General features: G+C 53.8%; 10 protein-coding genes across 10 annotated transcripts; 6 read left to right on the forward strand and 4 right to left on the reverse strand.

The window, feature by feature from the left end:
- Positions 1 to 166: 166 nt before the first annotated feature.
- BDV59DRAFT_187148 (putative transcription factor TFIIE complex alpha subunit) lies at positions 167 to 2387 on the forward strand. The gene is made up of 3 exons (XM_073691145.1): positions 167 to 695; positions 760 to 855; positions 934 to 2387. Exons 1-3 carry the CDS (start codon positions 601 to 603, stop codon positions 2063 to 2065), a joined length of 1323 nt encoding a protein of 440 aa, XP_073543985.1. The 5' UTR covers positions 167 to 600; the 3' UTR covers positions 2066 to 2387.
- A 459-nt stretch (positions 2388 to 2846) lies between these two features.
- Positions 2847 to 11646, reverse strand: BDV59DRAFT_187150 (putative ubiquitin C-terminal hydrolase). The gene is made up of 11 exons (XM_073691146.1): positions 10678 to 11646; positions 10472 to 10625; positions 7709 to 10412; positions 7487 to 7648; positions 7280 to 7430; positions 6640 to 7229; positions 6485 to 6588; positions 6234 to 6430; positions 3490 to 6174; positions 3379 to 3435; positions 2847 to 3324 (listed from the first exon to the last, which is right to left on the reverse strand). Exons 1-11 carry the CDS (start codon positions 11303 to 11305, stop codon positions 3242 to 3244), a joined length of 7515 nt encoding a protein of 2504 aa, XP_073543986.1. The 5' UTR covers positions 11306 to 11646; the 3' UTR covers positions 2847 to 3241.
- A 136-nt stretch (positions 11647 to 11782) lies between these two features.
- BDV59DRAFT_187156 (sugar O-acetyltransferase) lies at positions 11783 to 13081 on the reverse strand. Its single transcript, XM_073691147.1, has 3 exons — positions 12844 to 13081; positions 12365 to 12761; positions 11783 to 12311 (listed from the first exon to the last, which is right to left on the reverse strand). The coding sequence occupies exons 1-3, from the start codon at positions 13020 to 13022 to the stop codon at positions 12234 to 12236; spliced, it is 654 nt and encodes a 217-aa protein (XP_073543987.1). The 5' UTR covers positions 13023 to 13081; the 3' UTR covers positions 11783 to 12233.
- Positions 13082 to 13404: 323 nt separating this feature from the next.
- Positions 13405 to 14211, forward strand: BDV59DRAFT_195896 (protein-S-isoprenylcysteine carboxyl O-methyltransferase; the record flags this gene model as incomplete). Its single annotated transcript, XM_073692645.1, has 2 exons — positions 13405 to 14059; positions 14123 to 14211. 2 exons carry the CDS (start codon positions 13405 to 13407, stop codon positions 14209 to 14211), a joined length of 744 nt encoding a protein of 247 aa, XP_073543988.1.
- A 101-nt stretch (positions 14212 to 14312) lies between these two features.
- Positions 14313 to 16739, reverse strand: pex8 (putative peroxisomal membrane protein Pex17). Its single transcript, XM_073686811.1, has 4 exons — positions 16562 to 16739; positions 15504 to 16501; positions 15001 to 15449; positions 14313 to 14951 (listed from the first exon to the last, which is right to left on the reverse strand). Exons 1-4 carry the CDS (start codon positions 16636 to 16638, stop codon positions 14394 to 14396), a joined length of 2082 nt encoding a protein of 693 aa, XP_073543989.1. The 5' UTR covers positions 16639 to 16739; the 3' UTR covers positions 14313 to 14393.
- A 121-nt stretch (positions 16740 to 16860) lies between these two features.
- On the forward strand, positions 16861 to 17537 carry BDV59DRAFT_121591 (uncharacterized protein). Its single transcript, XM_073686813.1, has 2 exons — positions 16861 to 17242; positions 17308 to 17537. Exons 1-2 carry the CDS (start codon positions 16953 to 16955, stop codon positions 17426 to 17428), a joined length of 411 nt encoding a protein of 136 aa, XP_073543990.1. The 5' UTR covers positions 16861 to 16952; the 3' UTR covers positions 17429 to 17537.
- BDV59DRAFT_121588 (WD40 repeat domain-containing protein) lies at positions 17456 to 19885 on the reverse strand. Its single transcript, XM_073686812.1, has 4 exons — positions 19565 to 19885; positions 19381 to 19496; positions 19116 to 19316; positions 17456 to 19065 (listed from the first exon to the last, which is right to left on the reverse strand). The coding sequence occupies exons 1-4, from the start codon at positions 19656 to 19658 to the stop codon at positions 17647 to 17649; spliced, it is 1830 nt and encodes a 609-aa protein (XP_073543991.1). The 5' UTR covers positions 19659 to 19885; the 3' UTR covers positions 17456 to 17646.
- Positions 19886 to 19949: 64 nt separating this feature from the next.
- BDV59DRAFT_187162 (putative diacylglycerol O-acyltransferase (DgaT)) lies at positions 19950 to 22121 on the forward strand. The gene is made up of 4 exons (XM_073691148.1): positions 19950 to 20598; positions 20655 to 20695; positions 20750 to 21752; positions 21797 to 22121. The coding sequence occupies exons 1-4, from the start codon at positions 20313 to 20315 to the stop codon at positions 22000 to 22002; spliced, it is 1536 nt and encodes a 511-aa protein (XP_073543992.1). The 5' UTR covers positions 19950 to 20312; the 3' UTR covers positions 22003 to 22121.
- A 142-nt stretch (positions 22122 to 22263) lies between these two features.
- BDV59DRAFT_187163 (MAPEG family protein) lies at positions 22264 to 23144 on the forward strand. Its single transcript, XM_073691149.1, has 3 exons — positions 22264 to 22393; positions 22445 to 22580; positions 22667 to 23144. The coding sequence occupies exons 1-3, from the start codon at positions 22362 to 22364 to the stop codon at positions 22952 to 22954; spliced, it is 456 nt and encodes a 151-aa protein (XP_073543993.1). The 5' UTR covers positions 22264 to 22361; the 3' UTR covers positions 22955 to 23144.
- A 21-nt stretch (positions 23145 to 23165) lies between these two features.
- Positions 23166 to 24396, forward strand: pyrG (orotidine-5'-phosphate decarboxylase pyrG). Its single transcript, XM_073686814.1, has 2 exons — positions 23166 to 23533; positions 23608 to 24396. The coding sequence occupies exons 1-2, from the start codon at positions 23377 to 23379 to the stop codon at positions 24282 to 24284; spliced, it is 834 nt and encodes a 277-aa protein (XP_073543994.1). The 5' UTR covers positions 23166 to 23376; the 3' UTR covers positions 24285 to 24396.
- Positions 24397 to 24398: the final 2 nt, after the last annotated feature.

Consider the following 24398-nt stretch of genomic DNA (forward strand, 5'->3'; position numbering starts at 1 on the left):
TATCCGAAGCGGGCGTGCTTGCAAGCCGCAGCTCCGCGACTGGTTCGGGGATAGGTAGTAACGGAGAATGGGTAATCTCTTGCGGGATGGATGTATCCCAGCCAATTTCCGTCGAAGACAGACGAGGGGGAGCATGAAGAAGGGGGGGTTCCAAAGAACGTCCTGCGGCGTCTGCGGTCGAACGTCCGTCATTTTTCGGCGATCGAAATTCCTGGCCGAACTAGTCCTACTGCGGTATAGTGCATCTCTTACACGCGCTATCCCCAAATTGGACAGGTAGCTTCCGCCTCAGGCATTACAATCTTATCCCATTCGGTCATCAACTTCTTTTCACTCTCGCTTTGTCCAGTTCGACCTCACAGTCCTTGTCCCACGGACATCCCACAGACCCATCTTACAGAATATCTCTTGGGCCCTCCTATTCTCCAGCGTCTTCGCTGCGGAGCAACAAAGCATGCGTTTCTTTCCCTGAGTCGCATTCAACATCCGCCCTCGATACAGCACGCCCTGCGCCTCCACTACTGCACCCCCTCTACCGCATTCTCCCTCTCACCTTCATTCCTCCGTCCTTCATACGGCGTCCCGGAAGTTTACCACACTATGGATCTTGCCAACACCCTGATCCGAAGCGTGGTGCGCGCCTTCTACGAGACCCGCCACATCCTCGTGGTGGATGCGCTCTTTATCCATTCCGTGTACGTCTACCGAATCACAACGACTCACCCCAACATAAAACGCCCTTACTCATCCACAACATAGACTCCATGCAGAAGACCTCGCCTTCCTCCTTGGCATGCAGCAGAAAGACCTCCGAAAGCTATGCGCCAAGTTGCGCGAGGACCGTCTCATCGCAGTGTATGACTCGAACCGAGCCCAGAGACCACACGCAACTATAAGCAAACCCCCGCGCTAACACAACTTACCGCACTATAGAAGCACACGCGCCGAGATCCGCGACGGAGCCACGCGCCCCGTCAACCGCGAATACTACTACATCCCGCTGCACCCGGTCATCGACGCGATCAAGTACAAGGTGTCGAAGCTGACATCGACGATCAAGGCGCAGTACACGCCGAGCGAGGAGCGCAAGGAGTATATCTGTCTGCGGTGCGGGTCGGAATGGACGGAACTCGACGTGCTGAGTTTGTACTCGGAGGAAGGATTCGAGTGCCAGAATTGCGGGGCGATCCTGGAGCGCACCGAGGACGTGAAGGGGGCAGAGGGAATCGACCGCACGGGACACGAAAAGAACAGCAAGCTGATGGCGCAGCTGGACGCCATGCTCAAACTCCTCAAGCAGATCGATTCCGTCGAGATCCCCCCGAACGACTTCGACACCGCCTGGGACCACAAGATCGACGTCGTCCGCAACCAGGCCACCCATCCGACCCGTGCTGCGGTTGTCGTACCGAGTAAGCAGCAGGAGGCCGTGCGCGGCAACACAAAGACCGATACGGCCGCGCTGGAGATCTCGCTCACGTCCTCCGAGGAGAAGAGCGCCGCCGAGCAGGCAGAGGAGGCGGCCCGCAAGGCGGCCGTGGAGAAGCAGAACGCGCTGCCTGTGTGGCATACGCATTCGACTGTTTCTACATCTGCTGGGAATGTAGGCGTCAAGGCCGAAGCGGATGTCGACGTGAAGCCTGAAATCAAGGAAGAGGAGGACCAGAAGCCCGCGTTGGACGCCCTGGACGATAAGGTTGCTGCATACTATGCGGAGATGGAGCGAGAAAAGGCCCTGCAGGCGCAGGAGGACGCGAGCAGCGCGGACGAGGATGACTCCGATGATTTCGACGAGGAGTTCGAGGATGTCGGTGGCGTTTCGGCTAGCGACACCGCATCCCCGGCCGTTACTGGTGGAGCTCCGACAAGTGTACCTGCCTCCGCACCATCAACGGGGATCAAACGCGAATTGGATACTGACTCTGGGACGAGTGCACCTCAGACGGCTGACGTCACGCCGTCGAATAGCGTGGACGAAGGCCCTGCGGCGAAGAAGATTAAAACGGAACCTGACGTCAAAAAGGAGGAGTCCGACGAAGATGAAGAGGAGTTCGAGGATGTCTAAACTATGTTTCCATGAAATAAAAATCGCATTCGGAGCTACGGTGTGACATGTTCTACGAGGAGATCGACATTCACCAGCGCTGGCGCTAGACTCCTTATTTCATTTGGTCCATACTAGATACCGACCCTCCAGCATGATGAATTGTGCCTTTCGCTGGCTTATAACCATGTGGAGCCCATACCCGCCCTTGACTTCCAATGTCATTTGTATATTAGCTACATGAAATACACCTATTACGTCGTCCGGTGACAGGGATCGATAGTGGTCAGATTCTTAGGCACGCTTATTAGTGAATTCGTCTTATCGCTCCATTACAGTCCTCCAACTCGTGTTTAACACATTCACACGACGGAGGAGGACTAGCACTATCTATCGACCCTAAATGAGTGCATATAATTGAAGATCCTTTTTCACTATATAGCGATCAGTCCCTTCATGTCTTCACTAATATCGGACGTTAGTCTCAGAAGCTAAAGGTGACCCCCCATATTTCAATCATGGAGTCGCCTATAGTCGCTTGCCCAGGAAGGCCAGACACGTCGGATATATTCCGGATATACTCGGGAAGGCTTAACTATCCTGTCGCCGCTGAAGTGTGGTTTCAGTGCTTCCAGTGGTTCTACAACGTAGTGGAATCGAAGAGTAGGACGGCATCATTCCCCTGGACGAACGAACAACTGGTGGTAGTACATACGTAGTATGTCTTCCCGGCTTGGAGGTTATTTACCCTAATACCCTAATAATACCTGGTCGCTCCACCAACGGGACCACGTGAAGTAGTTGGCATTCTATTTTCTATATCTGAGAACAGTCACGGACAGGGCTCTCCTTCGTATCCTTCCAGCGTTCTGTGCACTTGGCGAGACGAGCCCAACACAGTCCCCGTCACAACAATAGACGATCGAAAGGCCATGAGACAAAGTTCCTAGGAGTAAGACATAAATTGAAAGCTAGTGGCAAGAGGGTGCTTCTTCATGCACCACAAAATTCGTTCAAACTGAAACCCATCTGATTGAAGTTGAAGCAACATTCAGGACGCCGGACAATGCAAAGAAGGACACCAGAAAATGAGACAAGAAATCGGGGTAGTTTTTTTTTTCATAAAGTCATCTCTCATATGTGACGTTATCACAGTTTGTAGGGGGTTGCTTTTTTTGTCTTGCATGGAGGCAGGGTTTATGGAGAGCCCGCCACACCGACATCGGAATCGCTCGCCATTGAATTATCTTCCCATTCCTCTGCAGACGGAGCATCAGAGTCTGGGGACGAAGGGGTTAGACGATGAGTTGAGAGCAAAGAAACCGAGGGCTTACCAGAAGCCAGCTCTCCTGGCATTTCCACGGCTAATTCGTCGATTGACTCAAGCTCGGCTGTAGATTGAGTATTAGCAAAGTAACTCAAATGAGAATAAGAAGGGACCATACCACGAGCATATTGGACATATTCCTGGTCTTGCTCGGAGTCATCAAAGTAGGACACAAGACAGTGATTGATCACCGTCTTCATCGTTTCGATCGTTTTTGTCTCGACACTGCTTTCAGGGACAGAAACGGTCGCCTTCTTCAACTTGTCAATGCTAGCTCGTACAAGTTCCTTGGCAACTTCTGAATGGCGCTGCTGCCAGTCGTCTCCCATATCACCGGACTCTCCTGTGAACAGGATAGCTTGTAAGAGATCCGTCGTCATCCTCCTGACGGAGGCGTCGGGGAATAACAACAGGGTCGGTGCCCAATCCGGAATCCGATCAACGAGGCGCGTTGTAAACCAAGCCTCGTCAAGACCAAGTTGGTTATTTCGGCAAGACAGCAGCTCGGTGAAGAACGCGAGGTGCTCTTTGCCTCCGCTCCCGTTGATGGTGTCGACCCCCTTTGCGACATAGTCTATCAACAATACGATCCGGTCCTTATCTGGGCTGCGGCGGCAGAAAATCAACGTCGCTTCCAAGAAAGGGAAGCAGAGTTCAGCTGGAGCAACTCTGAGACCATCCTCCAGAACCTTGCAAATTGGCTCCGAGAAACCAGCCTCTGGCTCTGCATCCAACAACTGACCAACCAGTCTAATGCATGCCTGAGGGCTGCTGTATTGCTGAAGAACTTTCTTCAACACAGCTAGTTCTCCATTTCTTCCCACTGGACGGATGAAGTCTGCTTCCGAAGCCGTAAGGGTATACTTGCCGTTAGGCAGAGCGTGTCGTGTATCATCCGGTGTTGGTAATACGGTAAGGTCAATATATGCCAGCAAAACTGTCAACAGCTCTGTGAGCTTCTTGTGGGAGAACCTTCGGCCCTTCTCAAGAAGTCGGTAGTAGCTGGGATACTGACGCTTCAGTCGCTTTGTATCTTCTCGATCAAGCCATATGATCTCTAGGCATTTCAGAAAGAAGCCGTACTTCAGGACAAGCTCCGCCTCCTGTGCTCCAAAGCTCGCAAGCAGGAGGAGGAACTCAAAGTAGTCGTCCCAAGACCGGCTGGCTGTATGGATGGTGGCCCACAGAGTCTCAAGGGTTGCTATGACATTTTCGAGCCCTTCCCAGTACCGGCAGTTCCACTTTTCTTTTTCCAAACTTCCCTCCTCCGCGTCTTCACGGAGTTCTTGGAGCTTTGACAGTGCGCACATGAAAATCTTGGTAGCACTGGTCCGGATCTGAACATGTGGACTTCTCAGTAAGAGATTTCTAAGGCCACTCGGCTTGTCCACGACCCATTGCAGAACTCGGTGGGCGGCTTTTGGTAATTCGTTTATGGCCTTCAATAGCTCGGACACGATGCTCTCAAGGCCCACGGTGTCCTTGGTCCGCGCCACCAGCTGCTCTAAGGTATCCAGGGAGATGAAAATGACGCTCCTGTCCAACTTCGGTTTCTCTTCCTTTGCAATGTTCGTTTCGTGGAGCCTGGAGAGAATCCACCGCACAAATAATATGTGGTAGGGATCCAGCAGGCAAAATGTTCGAACGAAAACCTCGTTTTCCAGAGTGATATGGTTTGCAAGAGACACTGGAAGTGGCACGTGAACGGGCAAATTGTTCGCGGGGGGGTTGTAGGTCTCCTTCGCGGACTCCATACTGGAAACACGTTGATAAAACAACATATACGCGTTCCAGACTTTGTTAAATCTGACTTGCATTGTAGTGGAGTCGTTGAAGCCACCGAAACATTGATCTGCAATCTTGGTCTGGTCAAACCTACTGACGTCCGAATCATTGAACTCAACCCAAGAACCCCTACCACCGGCAGTGGGTCTCTCGCGGATATATGAGTAGTAATGTCCAGACTCGGCAGTCCCAGTGTGAACTAAGACACCAACCAGTTCGAAGATATCTTCCTCCACGTTCCCGTCGGGATTGGAGAGGTAATCAACCTTGAATGGGGTCATATCAATGCGTTCTGGGAATTGGAATTCATCGTTGATCTTACTCCGCATCATAGTGACCATGTCAAAGTCGAAACGTTTCAGATGAAAGATGAGATTGTCAGGAACATCCTTCAAGCAAGCTCGCTTGACCGCATCCACATGTCGTCCACAGGACGTGCATGAATACTTATTGTCCCCTTGCATTATTTCACCTTCGACGTAGGCTTGGAGACTTTCCTCGAGGCTTGCTTTTCCTTTGATGTCGCACTGGATCGCAGAGAATGGTTCAAGGCGCTCGGATATGTGGGAGCACTCCTTGGATTTTATCTGTTGAACCAACTGGCCCCCGTAGAAAGACCTGAACTTCTTCTTGTCTTCAGCATCTAGGATTTGCGCTTCCCATCTGTCGAATAACAAGTTATAGAACTCATCGACATCCATCTGTATTGTCACATCAATCGGCTCATTGTCGTAGGTCCTGATCGAGTCGACCAGGTCTTGCGGGTCAACGCTTTTAGTCCACGTCTCTTGCATATAGCCGAAAACTTTCTTCGTCTCGTAAAGGAGTTTCTGGGTTGACTCCGGATCCGTAAGGTCAAGCTTCATCAGGAAGTCACGAAACCCGACGTTCATGAAGAGTTGTGTTAAAAGAGAATTCAAATAGCACGTATTTGACAGATTCTTGAGGCCAGCATAGCCTTCTGGTGACCGAATCATCTTGTAACGGTCAAAGTACCAAGAAGGGGAGTATGTTTCATCTGCGGGTTTACAATGTCAGAACGTTTTCAGCGGATCATAAATGGCAAGTTCCGCGAACCTTGTGGGATAACATCTTCTAAGCAGTCCACAATGCCCGTGTAGTTCCGGTCGTATTTGGACAGTAGAGTGAGAATCGCATAGAGTTCGTGGCGGGTCGGTCCGTGCATTATGGGAATCTTAGGGTTGATCAAGCTGGATGAGCGACTAGAGAAATCCGGAAATAGGTAATTATCGAACAATCTCTCTGTTAAATCGCTGTGCATATGTCAGAGCCCGAAAAATGGTGTCTTATTAGCCCATTATACTCACAATGTATCCAATGTCACATTCGCTTGTTCTGCAAGTTCAAGACAGGATTTGAGAAGGCGACAGAATCCAAATATTAAGTGGTCCATTGGTTCACGCCCAACAAACTACAGAAACAAGTCAGCGAGCGGAGAACTATACGTATCGTAGTCACGTACTTCTTCTGTATGATGGGTCAACATTATGTTGCTCCATTGCTTGAGGTATTCGCTCAAAACATGGTCATTTGGTGATTTCTCAACAACGGAATGAAACACTACGTGCGAGATTTCGAAGAACTCCTGGGACTGGTGAACGTAGCCCACGGTCTGAGGGAAGATTTGCAAAAAGGCATCCCAGATTGTTGCAAGGATATCGATCCTAATAGAGTGCTCAGGACTTGTATGATCCGGCTCCTTTGCAGAGTTCATCTGTAGCTTTCCGGACTTCTTCAACAGTTTGGATGGTCTGCAGGCCACAGCAATATTCTCCGAAATACCTTTCCGGATAGGCTGGCGCACCTCATCCAAAAGGAGAGAAAACAGCAATTGATCAAATTGTGTTTTCTCTTTGACAACAGTCCAGAAGTCTGGGATGAAAACTGAGGCTTCCATCAAAATGGCGAAGGAGTGGCATGTCAGCTTGTAAATACTGGCCTCTGGGATGCGGGTAGTGCGTAGATTGTGCCCAAGCATTATCAAATGCAGCAACTGTTGAGCTAACGCTGAGCAATCGGAAATGAGATGGGTTTCATCTGTCATTGGTTTCACTAGTGCTCGTCAGCGAGGTCCTTTGTCGTTTGAAATATCACTGCGTTACCTTGAAAAGCGTAGAGAAGACACTCTACAAGGCTGGTCGCAAACAAGAGCTTCGCAGAAGACTCCGCGAGAGCCTCTGACATGGCAGGGCGTGTCAAAGCAGCAACCAATACTTTAATACTATGAGCGACGAAAGCTTGGTTTGGAGATGTCTGCGATATCCATATATTAATGATCTTTTCCGCCATCGATGCAATTTGGGGCCTACCTCCAGCGCCTCCTCCCTCAGGCATGTGGAAAGTGCATTCACGGAGTAAAGGAAGTTATAAGGTTTATCCATGGGAAACATGTCGTCCTCGGCTTTGTCCGCTGACTTCACTAACTGCAGAACTCTTTCCTGTGGCGGGAAAACGACGAGAAAATCATATATCTGTGAACGGCGTTAGGGGCATCCCTATCGGACAAAACTACAATAACCAAATAGACATACCTCGCGAGCAAGATGTTCTCGTAGTCCCAACAAGTCATAGAGATCGTCGAAATGCTTCAGAACCTCGGAATCCACTGGAGTCAATGACTGGCGTCGGCCAGCTAATGCTATCTGGCGGCTATCCGGGTCTTTCTGGACCAGCAACAGTCCAGAGGCAAGCTTCAACTCCCTAACAGTCAAGTTGGGGTTTTCGAGCAAGTTCACTCGCCGACCAGTAAAGATCGTGTTGAATTTAGAAAATCCGGTAAGCTGAACGAACCTCTCGACAAGCTCAGCAGCTGTCGAAAGGTCGCCGATCCGGAATGAGCGAACCGCCGACTGTGCATTGCCATCAAACGCTTGGTAACGAATGTCGACAAGGTCTCCCTTGCCAGGCAAGCCAGGTGGGGGGCCTTGAGGTGGGCTGTACTGGGGACGACTGCGAAGACCTTGAAGTAACTGCCGGAGAAATAGGAGGGAACGACTGAATCGAAGATCTTCTGCATGGGTCCCGCATGGATATTGCTCCGTTGAAGTGGGCTCATCGATCTCGTCAACATCAGCAACATTTGATGACTTCAGTTTTGACGCGGCAGACTTGAGTTGGTCCACGCATCGATCGACCAGCGCAATATGAGTGGCCTCGATAGCCGATCGTGGTGAACGACGAACCATACCATGGTCAAGGTAGACTTCTATAGCGAACCTGGTTGCGTCCGTCTCGATGGTTCCAGGTGGAGCAGTCAAAATAATTGTCCATATACGTTCCATCCCTGGAATCAAAATCACCTCATTTTCACCCACCATGGGCGGCGGGTTGAAGCGAATCTCGTAGCCAATGGTTTGCTTGGCGAAGGCAAGCACATCGGGTGAGTAGCTGGATGGGGGGACTCCAGGGAGATAGCTGTGAATACAACGCTCGATAAACGGACTCCGTTTGACTCCATGGCTAGTGAGGCCACAGAGCATATCCCATAAAGCTCTTCTTCCAGACGGGACAAGTGTATTTGACATGAATATGTTCTGCCAGAGCAAGTCACTTAGGTCCTCCGTAATGTACTCTGGGACCTTGTCAATGATGCGAGCTAGCAAGTGGATGCGTGATAGAAAGCCATTCTTCGAAAAGGAGTCACTGAAGTCTATCTTGTTCATCTCGACGGTATGCGCGAGTTCGGTGATGGCCAAACGGGTCAGATCGAAGTCCATAGCCAGTCGTTGGATTTCCTGAGAGTCGTAGCTGGGAAGCAGTGCGTTCAGGGCTTGAATGCTGCCTACGGCGAACTGGTTCATTTCGGCAACGTCCTGGATGCAACGCTCATAGGTCTCCATCTTATCCATTTCACTGAGCCCAACGTTCATGAACAGACTCAGTTGAGCGCTGGCAAATTTTTGGACGTTTGCCTTCTGTTCGACGCTGATGTCCTCGGCCGCAGCACTTTCCCGAATCAAGCGAACACATAGGCGCAGAGGGATGGCATCGACATGAGGCTCATCACCATGCTTATCACGGATATGAAACAGAAGTTGCTCGCAGAACTCTAACATCCGGGGGTCGAACCGGAAGAGAGGAAGTTCCAGGACTTTGGAGCATAGATAAAGCAATGCTGGTGATGATGCATTGTGCATGTTAAAGGTTCTAGTAAGCATCCCCAGCACCTCCGACACCATTCTAGCATCGGGGCTTTCCGTTACCGTCTTCCAGATTGTGTCCGTATCTGCATCAGTGTATGTCCCGGTAACGACCAAGAAGCCAAGAATATTGCCACTTCTGCTGATTAGCTGGGGGTGAGAATCGACCCCAACAATATACTGTACGATTTCGTTTTCCCTCAAAAATTTCAAGAGGTATTGAACAACGGGGGTCTCCGTGCCGGAGGGATTATTCTGGATATATTGCCTCCAGATGCTCACCAGGTCTGTTTGCATGGATTCGATCCCGTGAACTCTAAGCTCCATGCGGCCCTCCGTAACGTGCTTCTTGAGGGTAGCAAATTTCCACCCATAATAGATAATGGAAGGGTACGTGTCCACGGGTATGTCATCCGGTAGGTTAATCGAATGATCGTGCGCAATTTGTTGCACAAACGTGGAGTCGCAGTGGCACAGAGAGACATAAAACCACGACATAAACCGGATCATCGGCTCACTCACATCACTCGAAACCCACGGGGATTTCTTAGTGATGTGATGCTGATACTTTTCGTCGATGGCTCGGGCTAAATTGTAGGCGACTTTGATAAACCTCGTGTATACTGGAGGAGAATCCGTTGCGGTTTCATCCACTTCGACCTTCCTCCGCTCGTTCCACGACTCCGCCAGATTCTGCAGCGTAGCCACGATCGAGACAAGCGGCGCTGACAGCTGAGGCTCCCGTTGGATGAGCACCAGCACATAAGCCGTAAGGTCAGCTAGCTGCTGGATCAGGTTGAACGGGGGCAGCATGAGCTGATCACCAAGACGAAGGACAAGGTCAACAGTCCCGTGTCCATGAACACGTTCCATAGCACGAAACAGGGGAATGCCGTTTATCTGCAACGTCCACCCGAGCGATGATAGGTAGCCTCTTGATAGTAAATCCGGCACAGGAATATCGGGTTCTTCAACTAGTTGTCTCAGGATGATAGTATCTAAGCACATCATGCGGAACGTGATTTGCGCGTGGCTGAGAAAAAACTCTTCTAAGAGTGTCCACATATTCTGGTCACCGTTCACCTGTAGATGCAGCCTACAGCGGGCGGGTCAGCTTTGCACACTCCCGGAGGATGCAAGTGGATGAACACGTACGTTCTCCGTAGCAGATTTTCGGTGAGTAGGGGGACACCTTCCCAGAATGCCCTGTCTTCCAGCAGCGCATTATACGACAGTTGGTCCAGGTTATCCACGACGTCATCGAGCCATCTCTTGACCGCGAAAAAGACGGTGGAATCATGCGGAGGGCCTGCATCATCGTTTAGTGACATGGATAAAATCAGAGCCACTCCATCTCATACCTTTTTCAAGGATCGCCGCAATCTCCTCCAGATTCTCCACCGCGTCTATATCCCGCCGAAGCCGGGGAAACATGTCGATCAGCGAGGGTTGGTCGTGGAGCTGGACGACCTCCGGATCGCGCAACGCCTCGTCCAAGGACCTCCAGTTTGATGCACTCGGATCCTGATCCATGTCCTCGAGCTCGGCGACCTCGATCTCCGGGCTTTGTGTCCGCGAGGAGGAAACCGAGATGGCGTTGGAAGGATGCGCCCCGGTTTCGTCGGGGGAACCGGGTGGAAGGGTGGAGCTAAGCTGAGGGGAGGGATCTTCGAGGTCGGTGGGAGGATGGTCCATCGAGGGAGACTTCATGTTGATGGTGACTCGGCTGGGAGGGCGTGCGGACGTAGGAAGTTGGACAGGTTCTTTGTCAGTCACGGCAGGAGCATCCGAAACGGGCTCAGACAATCGAGAGGCAGAAGCCTCATCGGTCGACAAAGTCTCGCGAACACCACTACCGCTGTCAAGACGGGGCCGTTTCCGCGTGGATTGGGGATCTGTTTCTTCCATGAAATCACCGGAGGGACGCGTCGAGTCGATCGGGGTAGCGTCCGGCGGGGTGCTAGAGCTCTCTAGCGGGGCAGCTGCCATGACATTTTCCTGGCCCTTTTGCGCGGGGAGAGCACGTAGAGGGGGGTCTATAATGCAGGGATGAGCGAGTAGGAGATGTTGTACACGGCTGTCTGAGCCTGAGATGGGTTGAAAGAGTGGATATCAAAGGAGACGCGGGATTAAAAAAAAGTTGCTGGGGTGGAGTAAGAGGAACGGGGAACGATGGATAATAATCAAAGCGGGAAAATACAGTGGGAGGGGATTGGGGAGCACCATGGGAGGGAGACCAGGAATCGGACGGGGGTGATCGAGGTCAAGAAGAGAGAAGAGAAAGATTGAAAGGGGAGGAGGATGAAGAAGTGAGAGTGAGGAAGAGGAGGAGGTGGACGAAGAGGATCGCAGGGAGAGAAGAAGCTCTGACGTTGTGGGTGGAGCACGGGAGCTGGTGTTTGCTGACTTGACCCTGTTGATGGTTCTAATCATTCTACTAGTATTATATTTATTTTTATTATACTACCTAGGTATATTATATTCCATTTATTCTATTTAGAATACTTCTTCCTTGATCCTACTCTATGGGCTTCATCTACAAATGTGTCCATCCGCTAGTTTATCACATGCTCGCTCATACTTGCGCATCCGGCCAGGTCGACAATAATCAATGTCTCTCAATGTCTCAATTTCATTCCACGGCTCAGACAGGCCCATCCGAGGCTCTTCTCCTCTCCGTCCATTCCACTAAGTGGATGGAGCATTCCATCCGACTGACAGAACAAATGACACATCGCCCGTACAAGCATCCCAGCTTGCATAAGGCTCATGTTAAACCCCGTGGAATCCACACGAGCTTCCAGCTTCTATACATGCACGAGATACGTCAAGATTGATTGACTGTCGGTCGGTCGCGACCCGGGTCTACTCACTAGTGGCCATTTGTTGCATCTCTCCGATTCCCATTCCGATGCCTTCACGGTCCCGTCGCCGTCTCAATCTTCCGGATAACCCTTGCAGGATTGCCCGCAACGACATGATAAGCCGGCACATCCTGTAACCAACGTCAGCGCGAATCCATCCTCCCATCGCCCACGTTATCATTACCTTTGTAACCACACTTCCCGCCCCGACCGTTGCACCATTACCAACCGTCACCCCTGGTAGAATCGTCACGTTCCCGGCAATCCAGCAATCATCCCCGATGTGGATTTCCTTGCCGGATTCCGGGCCCTCGAAGCCATTGCGGAGATGAGGATCCACCGGGTGCGTCCCGCTGTACAGATGCACATTGGGACCGAAGAGCGTCCGAGCGCCAATGGTCACCTTGCAGGTATCGAGGATGACGCAGTTGGAATTAATATACGTCCCTTCCCCGACCCGCACGTTGTACCCGTAGTCCATGCGGATGGGCGCGTCAACCCACGGCTGGCGCCGCAGCTGTGCTTCATCCTCTACCGGGTCATCCTTCGGGGGAGGCAAGGGGGTGGTATCTTGTATGATGCTAATGGAGCGTGGTTAACAGATGAGTTTCTGGAGTTGGTCTTCCTATCGACAACAGGAGGGCTGAGTCTGCCGCAACTCACTCTTTCCACAGCTCTAGCAACCGCCGGCGGGAAACATCATCGACTTCATTGTTGAATCGGCGACAGGCCCGTACGCAGCGAGCGCGCGCAGCGATCAGATCGGGGGTGAAGGCGTAGTAGAGTTCGCCTCGACTCATCTTTTCTCGATTGAGCCGCAGACCGGCTTCTGAGAGATCCATTTTAGTCCAGTGGGAGGGGAATCCGTAGCCCAGAGAATCAATCAATCAATCAATGAAACCTATGAATCATATCGAGAATCAGGTCCATGCGGGGTCCCTCCTGTTACTATATACAGCCGGCCAGGACGGGACTAACCACGTCGGGCAAGGCGGAACTGCTCCATCCCCGTCGACAATCTCATATGGTTTCTCTCCGCCACTATTGTTCCTCACCCATTCTCACTCCCCAGCAGACCTATATAACCAATCCCTCATCACCATGTCCTCATAACACCGCTCATCACTCTCCTCCCTCAAGATGTCCTCACCCTCCACCTCCTCCGCCAGCTCCCGCGTCCCCTCCCCCTCCGCATCCTACGCCTCCCCCCGAAACACAACTACAATGCCGCCAACCCTCGACGCATCCAACTACCCCGGCGGCAAGAAATCCCTCGCAGGGATCTCCCTCCGAGCCTTCCTCATCGGCACGACCCTCGGGCTCTCCGTCGCGCTGACCGTCGCCCTCGTCGCTCTCACCACCACGCCCCTCTGGCGCATCCCGTTCTTCCTCTCCTCGCTCTGCGTCTTCCACTTCCTCGAGTTCTACGTGACCGCCGCACACAACACCCGGCATGCGTCCGTGTCGGCATTCCTCCTCTCCTCGAACGGATGGGCCTACAACATCGCCCACATCTCCGCCGTCGTCGAGTGTCTCCTGGCGCATGTATTTTGGCCCACGGAGAGCTACGTCTCCTGGACGGCCGCCGTGGGCGGCGTCAAGCTGCAGGTGGTGGCGGGGATGGTGCTGATGGTGCTCGGACAGGTCGTCCGGACGGTGGCGATGGCGCAGGCCGGCAGTAACTTCAACCACACGGTGCAGGTGGAACGCAAGGACGGCCACACGCTGGTCTGCCACGGGGTGTATGCCGTGCTGCGACATCCCAGCTACTTTGGGTTCTTCTGGTGGGGGCTCGGTACGCAGCTGGTGCTCGGCAACGTGATCTGTCTGGCTGGGTATGCGGTTGTGCTGTGGGAGTTCTTCCATGGTCGGATTAAGCGTATGCTCTGCCGTGTCCGCGCCCCCTGGTGGAATAGTGCTTATGCTAATTCGTGCTTTACAGGCGAGGAGAGATTCCTGGTTGCGTTCTTCGGCGAGGATTACGAGAGATACAGGAAGAGAACTTGGGTGGGGATTCCCGGCATACGATAGAAGCGCGCGCGTCTGTTGCATACGCAGATGAGATATATATAGGCTCGAGTACAATACGTCAACAGTTCTAATTGCACAAAAATGCGAGGAATCGCTCGTGGTATCGAATGCTGCACCAAACGCCGTGGGTGGGAACCCAGATGCGAAGCCAAACCAGTCCGGGTCATATGTACAAAGGGAAATCACAGTTTAGAGCTTCGTTCGGGAGCGACAGCCCCTACTGCGCCGCTCATATAGGCGCCCTGGCCGTGGGCCTCCGCCATCTCGGGCTCATTGCCAAACAGGATGAGCTCGCGCCCACCCTTGGTGCTCCACCAGGTCACACAGTAATGCGCCCGCTCGACATCCATCTCGCCGTTGCTCAGAGCGTCCCAGAAACGCTCGACGCACGTGTGGCGCATCTCTGACTCCCGAATGGTGTTGATCAGGTTCGCTGCCAGCGGGAGCCACTCCTCCAGATCTTCGACACGGAGGAAGCAAAGCCCGTCGATCAAGGAAAGAGTGAGGGCGGCCTGTTCGGACAGAGGCGTCGTCTGGCCCATGTTGGCATCAGCTCCTCCCTGAGCCGACGGTGGCAGAGGGTCAGTCCGCGCGTGCAGCGCGCGGTCGTAAAGAACCTCAAGAAGGATGGATGGGAGGAGCCGCTGCTGATTCGCGATCGGCGAAGGAGGGGCTGTAACCTGAAGCACGGTCTTGAACGCAAGACGGAATTGGCGAATGGAAAGGTTTTGCGGGAAAACCTACAGAGCAATTAGCAGGGCGCTCCTAGTCATGTAGATAGAAACTCACCGCGAAGAGGTTGTCAATGTAGAAGGGCAGATGCTTGGCCGCGAGGGCGGCATTCTCAGGGATGGCGAATACGGCCAGGACCACACTATGCGCCGCCTCAAAGATCTCAAGGAGATGGTTGTTCCCGCCGGCGGGGAGATAGGGGAGGGCAGCGGAGATGAGCAGCTCTTCGCTGCACTTAGAGGAGAGGATGGTGGTGAAAAGCTCCGCCGTGTTGAGGAAGAAAAGATCGAGAGTTCTCTCAAGAGGGTGCGCAGGGATTTGTCCCAGATCGTTTGGTTTGATACTCCTCAGGAAATTCTCCGCGAGATCAGGGTACTGAGAAAGAATATCCACTGCGGTCAACGTAACAAACATGTGCTGTGACGTGGAGTTTGGCCCGATGCGTGACGAAATAAAATAGAGGTTGCGCAGTATATGGAGCGCTTGCATCGAGAGAAACGGTGCACCTGTTCCCCGTCAGTAATGCTACGCGACAACCCACTAAATCCAGTGACACTCACTTTGGTTAGCTGCCAATGCACGATCATTAATTACCCTTCCCAAAACAGCCCGAAGCACAATAACCGTGGAATACAGGGTATTGCGAAGGAGCTTCCAGAGACTAGGAATGGTGTTCTTCAACGATTCAGCATCCAAGAAGTCCGATTCCTCTGCCCTATCCACCTCTGACAATTTGTTCTGGCGCCACTGCACCATTAGCGTACGGACGAATTCAGCAATGTGGTCAACCGATTTCGCCACGAGTCTCGGATCGCGAGTATTCTCAACCGCATGCGCCATCAGTCTAGAGAGAGGCCCCAAGGCGGAAATGAGAGGACTCGACGAGATAGATGTCACACGCATGAAAGTGTCCGACTGCGGCGACCACATGAACCGCTTGCTAGGACCCTCCAGAATATCCTTATCAACCGTCCCAAGAAAATAGCCACCTTCAAGACCCTCCGGGGAGAAGTAAGCCGCATGGATCATGACGGGTAGCAAACGGTCATAGTCGAGCTTAGTACGCTCGAAATCAGACAAGAGTTCGAAGCAATAATTCAGTACCATGGTGACGCAGAGTCCTTCGATCTCGTTCTGGGGGTTTAGCTCTTCCAGAGCCAGCTCCGCAGCGGTTACCAAGGCAGATTCCAGCTTCTTGCGAACATTCCACGGCAGACCCTGGCGGTTCTGTCCTTCGAACCCGAGCAGAACCCCTCCGATAAGCAGCAGATGTCTCCACCGCGGGGACTTGTCGTCGGCTCCGCTTACGACCGCCTTGAGCCATGCCTCACGTTCGATCTTCCGGGGTCGACCGTAGGGGATACGGGGGTCATCCGACGCCTCGTTCTGAAGGATGGCCATAGCAGCGGTGTTGAAGACGCTGATAATCTTCCGGCAGGCGTGGAGATCGACGGCATGATCCCATATTGCTGGGGCTGCTAACAGCTGCGACGATAGTAGGCTAAGATTCAAGGGGTTTCCCAGGACCGACAGCAAGCTTGTGGCGGTGGGAAGCAGTCTATGGAACGGATGTTAGTGGCAGGGCTGAGCCGACGAGCGGAGATGGAGTATCACTCACGTAAACGCATCCTGGAGTTCGGCCGAGGGAGCTTGGAGGGATCGCAAGAGAGCACCTAAAGAGCGCTCTGTAGCCATGATGAGTAGCCGCTGCCAATGCGCAGTTTTGCGACAGGGACATTGGAGACTCCTGAAGGGTGGGAGTGTTAGGGGAGATGTTTCGAACGGAGTTGGTGAACCCACCCGACGTCTACCGCGGAGAACCCCAGATCACCTGCCGAGGTTAGAACCTACCGGCAAACAATGCAAACACCACCTTTCCGCCGCAAACAACTGCCATCGTCACATCCTCCATCCTTACCGGTCAGCTTCGTGGAGGGATACCATGCTATCTCGCTCTATATTGCATCACCGTCGCCGTTGACAGGGCGACCAACCTGTGTCGGACGCAAATGGCCAACAACCGTGTGCCGATCAATTACCAGACCCCCGAATTCCCGTCGCTCTATGATCCATTCCCAAGACCCCATAACGTCGCTTATTATCTCTATTATACCAGCGACATCTGTCGCTTCACCCTCTACTGGACCTTGATTTTCTATTCTGCAACCCATGCAGCCGTCGCAGCTTGGGCTGTGGCTATGCAATGCCGCACGTGGCGCATCTCACTAGCTATCCCCGTTATTTATGTTATCATCGGATGTTTGGAAGCGCTTCTGGCGGGGAGCATTATTGGTGCAGTGTGGGTGTTGCTTGCTATCTAGGTTGTCTGCGAGAAAACAGTCAGTCACTAACAATCTACGTCAGTCTTGGCAGCGTCTACGAAGCAGGAAACTTCCGGATGTCCACATGGGTACCCATGCTATGGGGCGGTATCAACGTGCTGGTGCTGATCCTTTCTAGCTTCCCTATGCAGGGTGGCCTATGAGCTGAAGTGCATCAAAGTGGGCAGATCACATATATTGCCATCCCAGATGAATCTATCATATATCGCCAAACAAACAACCAGCGACGCTGCTCGCCACGCCCTTGTCACATCCCGCAAAATCTGTCGCTATGAATACACGCCAATGATCCCGAAAGCCTACGCCACCTGCATACGCCAGTTATCTCCAGGAACCCGAATAAAGGCACACTATTCGAAAATCATCTTCCAAATCCGTTGCTAGGCGTTCCACCCCCCTGTAGGCCGGGGAGACCGCCAGCCCCCATGGAAGGGGGCATTCCGGGGAAATTTTGGGGAAAGTTAGGTGGCAGGGAGATCCCTTGGGAGACCAGCTGTTTCTGTAGCTCGGCGAGATCAAGATTAGCCGGGGGTGTTCCAGACAATGCAGGAAGCATGGGGAACCCGGGAAGTCCAGTGTTTGGGGGGAAGGCGTTGGCCTGGGGTGGCGGTTGCGCAGACAAGAGGGCAGCTAGACGGCTGGGGTCCATCTGAGGCATGGAAGCAGGCATGCCCGCCGCCGGAGGAGGCGGCGGGGCGCCAATCCCGGGCAGCAGTGAACCCATGCCGTCTTGCTGGGGAGCATTGCCTGGAGGTGCGATCTGGATCCCGGGAAGGAAGGAACCGGCGGACTTCTTCTGATCAACAAGGCCCTCGGCCTCGTCCTGGAGCTCCTGTTCCTCCTCTTCACGCATCTGTCGCTTCCCAAAGCCCCGGTTCCAAGTGCCCTGGGCCTCGGCCGCTTCTTCGCCAATGTGGAAACGATCTTTCAGGTAGCTAGTTTCGCCCGGTCGCGCACGAGACCAAAACCGTGTGAAATTATCTTTGGAGCCAGATGCTAGAATATGACCAAGAGGATGCCAGTCTAGCGACCAGATCGTCGCGCTATGCGCATATTGAATACGGTGGGCCGGGTAGATCACCTGCGCAGGCGTATTGGCGGGATCGGTACTGTCGTACGGGGCGATCGTAGGCGCCTGTCCCGATGGCACGTTCGGCTCATCAAGCAGGTAGTGGTACAGCGATCCATCCTCACTGCCGGTCGAGATGAGCGTGCTGTGGATGGGATGCCAGGTCAAGGAGGAAACCGGTTTTTCATGCCCCCGAAGGATGCAGATGTCGCGCATCATACGTAGGTCGAAAACGCGGGCAGTCTGATCGCGCGAGGAAGTCGCCAACAGGTTGCTATTCACGCGGGAAAATCGGGTGGCCGTAACGGTATTTTTGTGGCTGTGGAGCGTAGTCAAACACCTTGTCGTCCGCGGGTCCCAGAATTTGACCTGGTGATCCTTCGATCCGGAAACCAATAAGCCCTTGGTTGGATGCCAGTCACAGGACTTGACATCCCAGTTGTGGCCGGTGAGAACGGTATCCGCCGTCCGGGAGGTGAAATCGAAGATCTTCAACGTGGTGTCGTCGGACGCGGAGAGGAATTTCGTGTCGCTCGGCGACCAAGCGAGATCGCGCACTGCATCGTGATGTGCATCATCGATGGTTTCGACGTTGTTGAAGTTGGGGCGCCAGTATTTGATGTCGCCTTTCTGGCCGCCCGAAATCAGCCAGTCGTGGCTGTGGGACCAAGATATGGAGGTGACGCCGGCTTGCAGCTGGTCATAGTGGGCCTATTCACAGAGTCAGCGACCGACGCTCTCTACAGGAGAGGACTACGCACATCCATGACAGTCTCGAAATTGAACGCTGTTCCATTCCACAGCATGAACTCTCCGGTGTGTCCGCCTGTGAGTAAACGTCGTCCCTCTGGTGTCCATCGTACGACCGTGATCGGTTTTTTCGATTTTCCAATAGATTGATGTAGATGTCGCACGGGTATGGTGTCCGCGGGGGCATGCACTCGTGCCAGAGGAGGGAGCATCTATTCAACAGTGACTCGTTAGCCCACTATCCATGAAGCTCGTAACGCGATCGACCAGCCTCACATCCACAACGTAGCTTGCACTGGGTCTCTCCGTCTCCATCCGATGACCCCCCTTGTATCGCGGCCGTCGCGTGCGCATCCACTGTACGAGGGAGGAGCCATAATCCGTGACCAGTCCTGGGAGTGTTGGTTAGCTGGGGGTGCCGGGAAGACAAAGAGAAGTCAAGGGCGGCATTCGAACGTACGCGGACGTCGCGGTCCTAAAATTCCACCTTCATAGGACTTGGGCGGTCTTCCATAGGGCTGGGAGTCGCCTCCAGATTCGTCGTAGTAAGCCATGGCCGGAAAGGGCCGTCCGGAAGCAGGTCGGAGTTTGCAGGGAACAGCTGAAGAAGCTAGCAGACGAAACAATCACGGGCGAAAGTCGTGACCATGACAAGGGTGGGGCGGTGGAGAGGTCGAGAAGCAGCTGTCAGAGAACTCTGACCAGCGGGGAGTGAGCAGACCAGGAGGAGACGGACTGGGGGGGAAGCTCAACGGCGAGTCTGGACGTGCATGGCGTGCATCGACGGAGATGGATTGATGGTCGTTGACTGTCGGCCAGCGACGGGGCGGCGGTCCGTCATTGGCCACTAGCGGCCGAGCACCTTTCCCAACTCATCAACCCCCCGGTCATCTTCGAGGGCCTTTGCGCTCACCTGTCGCAATCATGCTGGCGGTCCTGATAACCCCGCCATGCTACACTTGGTCCTCCTCCCTCGCTCCCTCTGCTACGTTATAATCTCCTTCCAGTCATCGTGTCATGACTGATCCGACCGTATCCCTACGTGCCCTTCCCTTATGCTCCGAGGCATCCATCTCCGCAATTGAACCGAGTGATATCTCCCTTCAGTGCTCCTCTCACGCTGCTTATCGGCTTCGGAATCTCCCGTCCTAGATTGTTGTTTGGCTTGCTCTGCTTTTTCGGGTTGTACGCTGGGAGACGAACTGGCGATGGATACTCAGGCCAAAGCATCGGCGACCACCACGGCCCTGATGGCCAACGGCAATGTCGCCTCCCGGTCATCCCGGTCTCAGGCGAACGGCGGCACATCCGATGCTTTAACACCGACCGGTGAGGCAAATGGAGCAAATGGAGGAAATGGAGAAGGACGACGACGGAGCAAGTACCGCCATGTCGCAGCGTATCACTCTGAAGTGCGCCATTCCAGTCTCAGCCGGGATTCCAATGTCTCGCCGAGTTTCCTCGGATTCCGGAACCTCATGGTGATTGTGTTAGGTCGGTGGCCTACATGTTGTGAATCGGACGGCGAACCTATGCTGACCCATGACTAGTGGCTATGAACCTCCGATTGGTTATCGAGAATTACATGAAGGTGAGTGAATTACTCTGGGCGGCTGTCTCTACAGTCACTAATACCAGACAACAGTATGGTGTCCTGATTTGCATCAAATGCCATGACTATCGGAAGCAAGACGTGGTCCTCGGGTCTATGCTGTTTGCCCTTGTCCCATGGCAGCTGTTCATCGCCTACCTGCTGGAGTTGGCTGCAGCGGGTAGGGCCAAGCAGACTGTTGGCCGGAAGAAGAAGGACGGATCAGCCGAAGAGGGTGAGCGTGAAGCACGTGCGTTTCGACATATCTGGCGGTTTGCCTTGTCCTTCCACATCCTCAATATCGTCCTCAATCTCGCCATCACGAGCTTCGTCGTGTACTACTACATCCATCATCCTGGAATCGGCACCCTCTGTGAGGTACACGCGATCGTCGTCGCTCTGAAGAACTGGTCGTATGCATTCACCAATCGGGACTTGCGCGAGGCGATGCTGAACGCGTCGGTGGAGTCGGCCCTTCCCGAGATCTATTCCAGCCTTCCGTATCCCAAAAACATCACCTTGGGGAATCTGACCTACTTCTGGCTGGCCCCGACGCTTCTGTACCAGCCAGTGTACCCCAAGACGCCTTCCATCCGCTGGCAGTTCGTGGCCAAACGGTTGTTCGAGTTCGTGTGTCTGTCTGTTTTTATCTGGCTCCTCTCGGCTCAGTATGCGGCGCCAGTTCTGCGCAATTCCATTGACAAAATCCGCGACATGGCATATGCATCCATCTTTGAGCGTGTAATGAAGCTGTCCACGATCTCGCTGGTCATCTGGCTGGCCGGTTTCTTCGCGCTTTTCCAGTCCCTCCTGAACGCGTTGGCTGAGATCATGAGGTTCGGTGATCGCGAGTTTTACACAGACTGGTGGAATAGTCCCAGTCTGGGCGTCTACTGGCGGTCGTGGAATCGACCGGTGTACCAGTTCATGAAGCGACATGTATACTCTCCGCTGATAGGACGGGGGTACAGCCCTCTTTTTGCGAGCACTGTGGTATTTACCATCTCGGCTCTTCTCCATGAGCTGCTTGTGGGGATCCCCACGCACAACATGATAGGTATGGTTCCTTCTCGACACACGAGGCTTTGCTAACGGGGTCAGGTGTTGCGCTCGTTGGGATGCTGTTCCAGCTGCCGTTGATCGCCATTACCGCACCATTGGAAAAGATGAAGGATCCGTTGGGTAAGGTGATCGGTAATACGATCTTCTGGGTCAGCTTCTGCGTCGTTGGACAGCCTCTGGGGGCACTCCTGTATTTCTTTGCCTGGCAGGCCAAGTACGGCAGTGTGAGCCGGATGGGAGGCTGAACATACTGTGATATAGATACTGCGATTTATATATAGATGAAATCAGTGAGCGATAAACCCATGAATGCATCTGCATGTTCAATTGGCGTGGACGTTGTAATCAGAATAGAACCTCTGCCATAGATATAGATCGAATCTTCTATGCCCAAAGAATTACTCCTAGGATAATGATTGGCGGTGGTGCAGGTTGGTTCCTGGTCGGGGTCGGTTCGACGATTGCTCCGAGGAGGAACTTTCGGGCCAATTTGACGTCAGGCATCCGTTCCCTAAGGGGTTCCCCTCCATATATATTGCTGCACCACCCCCCATCAGCATCACCTCTTGCCTACATTATTGTTATTATCCACTCCAGAACCACCATGCCTGCTGTTGTTGTTCCTGATAACTACGGGTCAGTCACCATGCACCAACCCAACATGCTTCCACCCTAACACGGATCTAGATCTGTCATCGCCGTTGCCCTGGGAGCTATTCCCGTCCTGGGTTTCGTGCACGGCGCCATCACGACCGGACTGCGCAAGCCCGCCAAGGTCCCCTATCCTCACTGCTACGCGACCGTGGATGAATGCCGGTCCAATGTAAGAGACCCACCATGCTTACCCCACGCCGAGACAGATCTCTCGAAGACGCGCGGAGAATCGGCATAAGGGCTAACGCCATCCAGGCCAAAGCTGAACAGTTCAACTGCGCCCAGCGGGCCCACGCCAACTTCCTCGAGAATGCGCCCCAGACGATGCTCTCCATCCTGGTTGCCGGCCTGAAGTACCCGCAGCTGGCGACGGCCCTGGGTGGGGCATGGTTCGTCTTCCGTGCGCTCTACCTCTACGGATACGTCTACTCGGGCAAGGCGCAGGGCATGGGCCGAATGATGGGCGCGTTCTTCTGGTTCGCCCAGGCGGGCCTTTGGGGGTTGAGTGTCTTTGGCGTGGCCCGGGACTTGGTTTCTTTCTAAGCGCAAGTGTGTTTGGGTCAGCGGATGAGATTTTGAATGGCGATAATTTGTAGCTCCACCGACGCCTGGATAATGATATGGATATTTGCCGCGACTGTTTGTTTACAATCCATCATTCTACTACACTAGGAGTAACTAGTATTCTCTTAGCCGAGATGTGGCTGACCCCACATCCGAAGCGTGGCGGTGGTTGTGGCTGAGGCGGGTCTTATCGAGATCGATATCGATTTTTTGCCCGCGAGAAGTGTGTTCTACCGGAGTTCTCACTCACTCACACTGGACCATTGTGCATGACGTGTAGCGTCGTCTCCTAAATAACCCCCGCTTCAGGTACGATCTGCCACCCCTCGCATCATCAACCGTCGCAACTCCGCCTGACCAAAACGAACCCCGACAGCTGCACCCCGCATTCCCCCTCCACCATGTCGTCCAAGTCCCAATTGACCTACGGCGTCCGTGCCAGCACGCACCCCAACCCGCTCGTGAAGCGGCTATTCGAGGTAGCGGAGGCGAAGAAGACAAACGTGACGGTGTCCGCGGACGTGTCGACCACGAAGGAGCTGCTGGAGCTGGCTGACCGTAGGGCACCACCCACGCTGGCATCCCCGCCGACGGAGACCAAAGACTAACGGGGAGACGCAATGGACGCACAGGACTCGGACCGCACATTGCCGTGATCAAGACGCACATCGACATCCTGTCCGACTTCAGCGAGGAGACGATCGCGGGGCTGAACGCGCTCGCGGCGAAGCACAACTTCCTCATCTTCGAGGACCGCAAGTTCATCGACATCGGCAACACGGTGCAGAAGCAGTACCACGGCGGGGCGCTGCGCATCTCGGAGTGGGCGCACATTATCAACTGCAGCGTGCTGCCGGGCGAGGGCATCGTCGAGGCGCTCGCCCAGACGACCGCCGCCCCAGACTTCCCCTACGGCCCGCACCGCGGCCTGCTCATCCTCGCCGAGATGACCTCCAAGGGGTCGCTGGCGACGGGCCACTACACGACCGCGTCGGTCGACTACGCGCGCAAATACAAGAACTTCGTCATGGGCTTCGTGTCGACCCGCTCGCTCGGCGCGGTGCGCTCCGAGGCCTCCGCCCCCTCGGACGAGGAGGACTTTGTCGTGTTCACGACGGGTGTGAACCTCTCGTCCAAGGGCGACAAGCTGGGCCAGCAGTACCAGACTCCCGAGTCGGCGATTGGTCGCGGGGCCGACTTCATCATCGCGGGTCGCGGCATCTATGCCGCGCCGGACCCGGTCGAGGCCGCGCAGCGGTACCAGAAGGAGGGATGGGAGGCGTATCTGGCGCGGGTCGGGCGGGAGTAATCTAGCTGGTACGCCGTATAGAATGTATGCTAGCCTAGTGGGTCGCGGTTGATAGGAGATAGGTAATGTTCATGCTGTGTGCTGCGTATTTTGCACAAGCCAGCCACTGATAAG

This window comes from Aspergillus ambiguus, assembly GCF_047715705.1.
Source record: "Aspergillus ambiguus strain CBS 117.58 unplaced genomic scaffold BDV59scaffold_45, whole genome shotgun sequence".
In the NCBI taxonomy this organism is placed as follows: domain Eukaryota; kingdom Fungi; phylum Ascomycota; class Eurotiomycetes; order Eurotiales; family Aspergillaceae; genus Aspergillus; species Aspergillus ambiguus.